Consider the following 10,034-nt stretch of genomic DNA (forward strand, 5'->3'; position numbering starts at 1 on the left):
ATGACTTGAAGGCGGACATTCTTAAGGGGTGGTGGGGAGAAGAGCCAGATTGCTGCCGTAGTTTTATCATTTGGGCTTGAATCTCTTCCTGTGTCCCTAAGCGGGTTAAATACTTGGTGTCTTAGCTAAAAATGGATTTGATAAAATCAGCAGTTACCTCAACACTACTGGAAATAAGAGAATGAGTAAAAATGTGTAGAAAAGTACTTTGTACTTGGCATTTTATCTGTTGTTTGCTTTGTGTAGTAAGTAGCCAGGAAAAGGTAGTGAATGGCATCGTGAATTAATTCTTGTTTGAGATCGGCAATTGCTTTGTGTAGTAAGTAGACAGGAAAAGGTAGCGAATGGCATCGTGAATTAATCTTTGTTTGAGATCGGCAATATATTTTAAAATATATCGTTGAAGAGAGACTCGTGTGTTTACCCTTAAATATAGCCAATGTAAAATCTAATAGTGAATAATCTCCAGAATACCATCAAACTTTATTGCTTCGATAGCCTAGGTTCTTTGAGAATGTTCCAGAACTAAGTGGCAAACGGTTCTCCAGCAGTCATGCGCAGTATGCCTTTCCCCAAGGTCCGCCCCCTTTTTCCTATAGACCATGGATCTTGTAGGTCTCAGGTTTCTCATTGGTCGTCAGTGGGCTTTGACCCCCCCACTTCCTGTAGCAAAGAACCCCCCCCCCTTAAGTGGCCCCTTTTGATTCGACCCAAGGTGGACCGTTTAAAAAATGGTATACTTTTCTTCAGAGTATGAAGCTAGCAAAAGTAAAGTGTTCTTTTTTTCTGTTAAACTACATAAATAAGCATCTAGTAAATAAATAAGCCAGGGAGGAATCAATCGGAACTTAAGGGAGGTAGACCTACGGTTGGAACGTCGGGTTGCTTTTAGCGACGGACCGATCTACTTCCGGAACCGAATTGGCTATTAGAAAATTGTGCGCGTTTGGCGGATTTCGGTCTCTTCCCAAACGTTTGATCGTTTCGCAGCCGAGGGGGCCACAGACGCGAGGAGGTAGTAACGCCGCCACTGGACCAAGGTGCTTCGGGCTCCTCGATGGCCACGTCCGTGGTGAGTGTCCGGGTCGCGATGGGGAGTCTCGGCGCCGGAGCATGGGCGGTAGAGGGGAGGGGCTCAGGGTTGGACTGGCTCCTGGTCACATGGACAGGTAGCGAATCAGGGTCTGACCAGCCTGGCTCCGGGGCGGGGTCCACTCTACTGCCCGCCCTCCGAAAGTTGTGCCGTAGCGTTTTGGTCCCGGAAAGGACCAAAGTTAAATCCGGAGAGTGGAGAGGCGGGGTCTTAGGGTTTGTTTACGACTGAAACGCTCTTCCCGATCTGATTCCCTAAAAATCCCTTTCGATCGCCTGAGAAATGAAACTGGCGATTCACTGTTATGTTCAAATAATACGCCAGGGCCAGTGAATGCCTAGGCAAGAAGCTATTTGATCCTGAGTCCTGCGCACCCCCAATAATATTTTTCTTCTAATATTCTGCAATTCTTTGACAAACACCGGTGAATGTTTACATAGTAGAACAATTGCCAAAGTGGAGCTACGTAGTTTTTCAGGTAGTTCCTTGAACTTCATTCTTTTTCTAATTTTTATTTTTTTCCCATTGAGCAGTTTTTGAGTTTAGTCCTCACTTCTCCCTTGAAAGGAGAACTGAACACGTTCTTACTTTACTCAATAGCTTCCCCTCCCCCTCCTTTTAAGGTTCATACAGCGTCGTGTTTATTAGGGTGGATGTTTTGTTGGAAATACTGAAAGTTCAAAGTAGTTAGTTGCCAGGCAACAGTAGAAGTTTATACGTGACGAATGAAAATAATCTAATTCACAAATCAGAGATGATTATATATTGACATGCACCTACAAATAGTAAAAAAAAAAATTAATTGTTGACTTTTGAGCTCTTGCCATTTTTAAGCTTAAATTTATATTGACAAATGTGGACTGGGTATAGAGCAGTATGGTGATTGAAATAAATCATCAACTTCGGTTGGTGGTTTTGTGTTAATGAGGGGTTGGGAAGGTGGTAATCTATACCTCCAAGTTTTTCTCCTAGGATTTCAAAACTTATGTAGATCAAGCCTGTAGAGCTGCTGAGGAATTTGTGAACATTTACTATGAGACAATGGACAAAAGAAGGCGGGTGAGTGTTACGGACTCTACAGCTGTTTGTTAAATACCAGTTCTTTTTTGTTGTTGAGCCAGCTATTAGTGTGACTTCTGTAAATGATAACTGGACTTGTTCTTTAAAAACAAATTGCTTAGGGAACGATTGGTATAGTGTTTGTGGAAGTATAGGTTTGCTTTTACCTAGTTCTCACGATCATGGGCAAGTTGCTATTTTTCTTAATGTCATTTTATGATTAGGTTTGTTAAGTAGGAATTAATTTGAAAACCGCACTTATCATTGGGTTTGTCGTATATTTACTTAAATGTGTTACCTTGTCTTAATACCACCATTTATCCAATATGGTTAAGGAAGGATTAACACCAGTGAAAGGATCTGTTATTACAGGGAATGCTTCCTGATTTGCCCCTTTTATTTCATGTATTAATAGGTAATTTCTGATTAAGCCTCATAACTATTGCTGGCACAAAGAGCATAAGCATAGCTAGGATGCTTTAGTATTCAACAGACAAAGTTTTCACATCATCAGCATTTTCATTGTAATTTATCCCTGTGCCAAATCTTCTAAGTAATTATTTCAATGCCTGGGTGGTCAAATGGATCTAAATCTCTTACCAGCATAGGACTGTGTTTTAGTGAACTTCTGTTCTGCAGATGAAAAAGTTAGTACTTTATCGATAAAAGCAGAAGATCAAAGAAGTCCCTGGTACTTCTGTTTGTTGACATAAGATGGGAAATGGGAAGAGGCAGTGGATGCTTATTGTTCCTTGTCTATAATTGTGCCTACTGTTTTCAAAAATAAAGTAGCAAAAAAGTGGGATATAGTTCATTATCAGTGTGAAGATAGGTGTTGGCATTGGAACCTAAGTTAAATTATAGAAAATTCCCTGTGACTCCAAATAGTTAACTGTCGAATTTTGTCTCATTTTGACTTTAATTTATTTGGTTCATCAGAGACTCTGCTTTAGCAAATACTCACAATTCTTTTGAACTAAGTAAGCTAACAGAATGATAGCAATAAGGAATAATTCTTCCTAACACATGCAAAGATTAAATGATTCACATCTGTATAACCTCTGGGATTAAATTATAGTATGACTTGATTGACAAATTTGTTAATTATCAGAGTTAGAAAAGGAAGAAAGACTAAAACTTGTCTGGGCTACATGTGCTTACAATTTGTGATCATTGGGGCCGGCACTGTGGCTCACTTGGTTAATCTTCCACCTGTGGCGCTGGCATCCCATATGGGCACTGGTTCTAGTCCCGGCTGCTCCTCTTCCAGTCCAGCTCTCTGCTGTGGCCCTGGAAGGTAGTGAAGGATGGCCCAGGTGCTTGGGCCCTGCACCCACATGGGAGACCAAGAAGAAGCACCTGGCTCCTGCCTTCGGATCAGCGCAGCACCAGCCATAGCAGCCATTTGGGGAGTGAACCAACGGAAGGAAGACCTTTCTCTCTGTCTCTCTCTCTCGCTGTCTAACTCTACCTGTCAAATAAAAAAAAAAACAATTTGTGATCATTTATTCATTTTAATACATAAAGCAAAACTTGAAAACTATCTTCTAGCTTTTGGCTGCAAGGATTTCTTATTGTGGCTAATGTATAATATGAAAAAATATGTTTAACACTTTAATTTATGAAGAGTAGGATAGCATCTATTTCAGGCTAGGATTCTGGACAGACATCTTGTTTACACTGGTTTGCATTGGAGAGGGATCAAGGGAAATGGACAGGGAGGTCGAACTTTAAAAATGTTTGTATACCAGAACAAGCATTAGGCTAAGTAGTTAAGTTATTGGTTGGAACATAAGTATTCCACATCAGAGTGCCTGTGTTTGATCTTGGCACTTAATGCTGATTCTAGCTTCCTGCTGCACCCAGGGAGACAATGAAGATAGCTCAAGTGGTTGGGTTCCTTCCACCTATGTGAAAGACCTTGATTGAGTTCCCTGTTACTGATTTCTGGCTGCCCACCTCCCCCCCGTTCACGAGCCCTAGTGTCTCACAGCTCGACAGTAGTAAGTGCGACATACGACTTGTCAGTCACAGGGAAGAAAGGAACACTTGGACACAAGACTGCCTTTCCAGTGAAAGATTTTTATTGCTCACATACTGGGGACACACCAGGGATTTATCACACTACTCATTTGCTCATTTATCATGGTTAAAACACTATCAATATCAATCTATATGCCTGATAGTGCTAACGTACCTAATATGCTCAACTCTATTCATAGCAATATATTATGCCTACTCTATACCTAACTATGTGCTTAACAACCTATATCTGACAGTCTATAACTCTGTACTTAACAGTCTATAGCTTGATGATCTATGTCCTAACTTAACCACTATACCTACTATAACACAATCTTAACACACAATCTTAATCATACTAATAGCAATAACTAACAATCCATAATCAGTAATCAACAATCAATAATCAAACATCAATATCACACTTAATGTTTCTACATTGATCACGAGTTAGCACATCATTGACATCATGACATTACAACATATGCTTGCTGTGTGTCTAGGTTTGTATCACTGTCATGAACGTGTTTCTCCTGTGGGGAGTGTACAATGTCCAGAGTTCAACATCCCAGCAGGGACGGATCTCAGATCAGTCACTTACAGGCTTGGAGTTCTTGGACGAACGGTGAAGTGCTAGGCGATGGGAAGGCAATGAGGTGGTGAGGTGGTGCAACAATTCGGGTGGCGCGGTGACAGCTCTGCTACTCAGGCACGGCAGTGAGGTGGTGAAACAGTGAGGCAGCGAGGTGGCGGCTTTGCCGGCCCCTTGATCCCGTTGTCGCCTTGTGCCGCGTAGCAAGAGAGCTAGCGGGCTGGCTCTTTGGCTCCAAGTGCGAGGAGATCCAGAGGTGCACACGCACTGGCGCCCCCCCCCCCCCCACATACACAGCAGGGCTACAGCTCAGGGACAGCTCTGCGGGTCGTCTTGTGCCACTACCTGCTCCATGCAGAGTAGCAGCACCAGATGTGTGGAGACCCAGAGGTACACACACACCGGGCCCTTTGTTCAGAGGCAAAGCTGAAGTGTTACAGCAGTGTTACAGCTCAGGAACTAACCAGCATCAGGACAGTAGCTAAGGCCGCTCAGGAAACTGCGGCTGGAACGGCTCGGGAACGGGTGCAGCTCAGGAAGCTGCGGCTCTGGAGGTCAGCTTTTTCTGCTCTGGTCAGCTCCCCTCAGTGACAGCTCGGTGACAGCTCGTCTCAGCTCCGCTCTTTCTCCCGTTCCTGGTGGTTTACATGCACCAGGCCATGATCCTCAGAAGGGTGGAGAGTGGTGCAAGGGCTCCCCTTTTTAATCCTCATTTTCTGGCAGTCCTCCAACGTGCTGCTGTGTGGTTGAATAATCCAGTCAATACTGTTCCCGCCTTGCTTATGTTTGAACAGTCCAGTCAGTGTGGGTAGCGGGGTATCGTCCATAGCGCGCTGTTACCTGACTGCCCAGAGATGTCTGTCTGGTATGATGAGGAGTGTCTCCCTAGCAGGCGTTAGGCCTAACATCAGCTCCTGGCTTATCATGAGTGACTCCATTCGACTTTCATCTTGTAGTTGGGGTAATTTTTGACTCAATGTTTTACTGTGGAGTTTCCACAGTTCACCTCCTTTTGCTAATCAGGTAAGCAGTGATCTGTGACTCTATTTTTTGGGACTTTCTGTGGGATTCTCCACACCCCCTCATCCTGCCATACACACACACTGCCTTCAAGGGATTTGGGAAGTGAGTCAGGGAATTGCATGTCTCTCACACCTTCTCTCTTCTCTCTTTCCTTGTTTCTCTCCCTTTCTTCCTGCCTCTCCCCCACTCACATAAAGCTTCTTTAAATTTAACGTTCATATACTTTTTAATCCATTTACATACTAGACTTTACCTAGAAATGAACCTCTTTCCATATTTTTAGACTTTTCTTTCTTTTTAGGCACTTACCAGGCTGTATCTAGACAAGGCCACTTTAATTTGGAATGGAAATGTTGTTACCGGGCTGGATTCTCTGAGTAATTTTTTTGAGATGTTGCCATCCAGTGAATTTCAAGTCAACATGTTGGATTGCCAGCCAGTTCATGGTAAGATCAAGATCTTTTAAGGTATTTCCTTTGTTTGCCTTTGATGACACTGAGCTTTTACGTCAGAAGCAGCAAACAACTTGGAGTGGTAGAAGTATTTACCTATTTGGGCAGCTTAAATATTAGAAAAGATTTGGCTGTCCAAACTTTTGATTTTATTTTTTTAAATGTATTTGTTTATTTGAAAGAGTTACAGAGAGGCAGAGACAGAGAGAGAGGTCTTCCATCTGCTGGTTCATTCCCCAAATGGCTGCAACAGCTGGGTTTGGACCAATTTGGAGCCAGGAGCTTCTTCCGGGTCTCCCATGCAGGTGCAGGGACCCAAGGGCTTGGGCCATCTTCTACTGCTTTCCCAAGCCATAGCAGAGAGCTGGATCAGAAGTGGAGCAGCCGGGTCTTGAACCGGCGCCCACATGGGATGCCAGCACTCCAGGCAGCGGCTTTACTTGCTGCGCCAAAGTGCCGGCCCCTTAAAAGCTTTTTACTTTAGAAACTTTCTAATAGGTTTTCATGGATTATGTGATTATGGCTTTAAAAAGTCATATGAGAAGTTGAAGGTAAATGTGATTTTTGTTCATGAAGAAGAGAGGTTATCTATTTTTCCCTCAAGATAGCTGCCTACTAAGCCTTGACATGTCTACAGAGAAGACTTATTACATATGTGATTGATGTCTTTCAGTATCTTACAACTTATTTAAATTTTACAGAAATTTACTATTATATGAAAGTTTTGGCAGGATTGAATTTGATTCCACATAGACTGATGCAGTTTGTAATATTAACCTCTAGGTGGAGTCCTAAGTGTCTTAAGTATGAGGGACTTCAACTACCTCATTGAAAAATGAAATTAAAAGAATTTTATCTCAGTGCAAAAACATTTTATAATCATCCATAGTTTTTTCATAATGCAAAATTACCATAAATGCTTTTAAAGGCCCCTTCTAGTGGTTTAGGGTAATGTTTTTTTCCTATAAAGTTCTATAAAATAGCAATAGCTGAAGAAACAAAATACAAATAAGCCATATTAGAAACCTAATGAAATATTAATATATACAGGAAACAAGTGGTCCTGTGCTGTATACAAGCTCTTTATTTTGAAACTGTAGAGTAGCTCAGATCATTTTGGCCCGAAAATAATTTCAGTGTCTTTGAAATCTGTATTTAATTTTTTGGTTTTGAGTATGCAGATTTACAGTTAGGCTCAATGTAAAGAAGATCTGTGAAATTTTTTATCATTACATCATAAACTACACAGCTTTGAAATTTGCTTTTCTAGAAATAAAACTGACCTCTCCTCTTTTATTGTATGTGAATGAAGAGCAAGCTACCCAGTCCCAGACAACAGTTCTTGTTGTGACCAGTGGAACTGTGAAGTTTGATGGAAACAAGCAACACTTCTTCAACCAAAACTTCCTGCTGACCGCTCATTCCACTCCCACCAGTACAGTGTGGAAAATTGCCAGTGATTGCTTCCGTTTTCAAGACTGGGCTAGTTGTTAAAGGGAGCAAGAGTCCATTCTTCTTTGTCCCATTAGTTCCAGCAGCAGGATTTGTGTGAATTAACTCATTTTTTTGTAAAAGCACTACAGACTAGTATGTGTTTTAGTTTTGTTTTTATTATTCTTAGCAGCACCTTTTCTATCTGGTGCAAGTTTGAATTATTGCCCTTAAGAGCTTTAATGCTATTTTTACATGCCTTATATACATTCCAGTGATGACATTCTTAAAGTAATATTAAACACATGATCTTGGTACTAACATAGTCACTGTGAACCCAGCCTATCGCAAAAATGGAATTCTTTTATAATATCATCTATGGAATATCAGCACAATGTAACTCTTTGGGAGGAAATGCAGCTTGTTTGGGTTACTAGGTAAATTTTGTAGTAAAACACATGGCTGTTTTCAGTTAACACTAGTGATGCGGTTTTAATATATAACTTTCCAAATCAGTTCAGTCTGCACAGCTACTCTGTTCTATTAGAATTGCATGTAAAATTGTTTGCTAGTCTTTTATCTGATAATTTGTTTACATTGGTATATTTTGTTATGAAGTGAATTAACCAAATAGGCACAAAATGTTCTCAGTTGACACCTGAGTATCAGGTACATTTGGTGGCTTAACAGTAAAACTTCTTTAAAAGATTTTTCTTGGCAGCTGTAGGTCTATAAATGCAGGTGATGAATAGTAGTAGAACTAATAGCTTTACTGGGAGAATGAGGAATGAGAAATGCGGAAAACCATGTTTGAAGCCAAAAGTAGGCGGGAGTAGCAAAATGATAAAATTTTGGGTACTTGTTTTCTACCTCCTAAAAATGTACCCTGTTTTCAGGATTTAAATCCCTGAGTTAATAAGTATTTTTGCCAAATGATCATATCACTTTTAGTCTAAGAATGCTTTTTTACCGTCTTCCCACTCCGCCTCATATGTTGTGTGTGCATATATATGTGTCAGTTTATTTTTAAAAATTCTGAGGAGTAAAATACCAGCAATAAATCTAACCTGGTAGCAGGAAAGTTGGAAATAAAGCCATTGCTCTCTCTCTGTGCCATTATTAACTTCTATATCTTCCATGCGAACTTTGGCCTCAAGTCTCCTATATATCACCCACTCCCAAAATGACTGATTTTATGCCAGTGTTTTATACTGCCGACTGCATTATCTTTTCTGTAATTATTTAAAATTTCAGTATTTGATTTTACGACTTGTTTTTCCACATGGCAGTGGGCAAATAGATCTGTTTTAAGACATGTTTGTTATGTGGCTAACTTATCTTTTTAAAGAGAAAATAGAGAAAAGAAGGTCATCATAGTAAATTTCAAAAGACCAAGTTGATTCATTTACTTTTCAGCCTGTAAAGAAGCTGTAACTTTGGTTTTTGGTTAAAATTTAAGTATCTTTTCCAATTTTTCATGTTTTTAAAGCCAGAGGTGCCCTTTGTTTTATACATTACAACTAAAGTTAATGTTTCTAGGCACTTAATTTTAAACCCAATAGTTCATCTACTCTTGGCCAAAAATATGTGCTATATTTCTAATATATCCACAAAATAGAATTTAAAAGTATAAGGGAGTGGAGCTGAAATTTAGAGCACACCTTCGTGTAGGACTTATCAAAACTTGTATATTATAGTCTAGTCAAAGTGAGCTTCTGGTTACTTTGGGGTTTTTGTAAACCACAGCTTTAGTAGCAACAATCAGAATGTCCAGATACTACCCTATCTCTAATGGAGAGCAGTCTCAAGTAAAAGCTACATATAACTAGCAATAACTGAACTCGTGGTTATGTGTTATTCATGAAGTGTTTTAAGACATATGTGTGAACTGCTTTTTCCAAACTCTGTATAAACTTTTAAATGGCTGGAATGACTCTTTATGGGCTAGACTGTATTTTTGACATGTTCATATTTTTCTAACTTGGAAAAAATAAAATTTGGTTTGTGACAAGTTTTCTCAAGTCTGGTTATTTTAAATGTTTATTTATTTATTTGAGAGAGAGAGAGAGCACACTCTCCCTCCACCTGTTTTACTCCTGAAATGCTCAGGACAACTGGGAGAACTCCATGCAGGTTTCCTCCATGTGTGACAGGAAACCAATTACTTGACTCATCACTTCTGGCTCCCAGAGTCTACATTAGCAGGAAGCTGGAGTCAGAAGCTAAAGGTGAGTATTAAGCCCAGGCACTTCCATGTGGAATGCAGACGCCTCAACTGGTGTCTTACTAGGCCAAATGCCTGTCAGTCAAGCTTGTTTTAAGGTCTTTTGATTTTTGCTCTTGAGGCATTGTGTGTGTGTGT

At 40.4% G+C, this 10,034-nt stretch overlaps 1 protein-coding gene across 2 annotated transcripts; it reads left to right on the forward strand.

Moving 5' to 3' along the window:
* Nucleotides 1–775: 775 nt before the first annotated feature.
* Nucleotides 776–9,675, forward strand: NXT2 (nuclear transport factor 2 like export factor 2). Of its 2 annotated transcripts, none has more exons than XM_062183241.1 (4): nt 776–1,072; nt 2,066–2,152; nt 6,091–6,235; nt 7,554–9,675. In XM_062183241.1, exons 1-4 carry the CDS (start codon nt 1,058–1,060, stop codon nt 7,733–7,735), a joined length of 429 nt encoding a protein of 142 aa, XP_062039225.1. In that variant the 5' UTR covers nt 776–1,057; the 3' UTR covers nt 7,736–9,675. The 2 variants fall into 2 exon arrangements, with proteins under 2 accessions (XP_062039225.1, XP_062039226.1); XM_062183242.1 differs by lacking the exon at nt 776–1,072 and adding an exon at nt 1,280–1,571.
* Nucleotides 9,676–10,034: the final 359 nt, after the last annotated feature.

The sequence above is a fragment of the Lepus europaeus genome, chromosome X, assembly GCF_033115175.1.
Source record: "Lepus europaeus isolate LE1 chromosome X, mLepTim1.pri, whole genome shotgun sequence".
NCBI lineage: Eukaryota > Metazoa > Chordata > Mammalia > Lagomorpha > Leporidae > Lepus > Lepus europaeus.

Coding starts and splice junctions, on each gene's coding strand:
- NXT2 (XM_062183241.1), top strand. Junction 2,153..6,090: donor CAATGGACAAAAGAAGGCGG/GTGAGTGTTACG, acceptor CTTTCTTTTTAG/GCACTTACCAGGCTGTATCT. Junction 6,236..7,553: donor GGATTGCCAGCCAGTTCATG/GTAAGATCAAGA, acceptor ATGTGAATGAAG/AGCAAGCTACCCAGTCCCAG.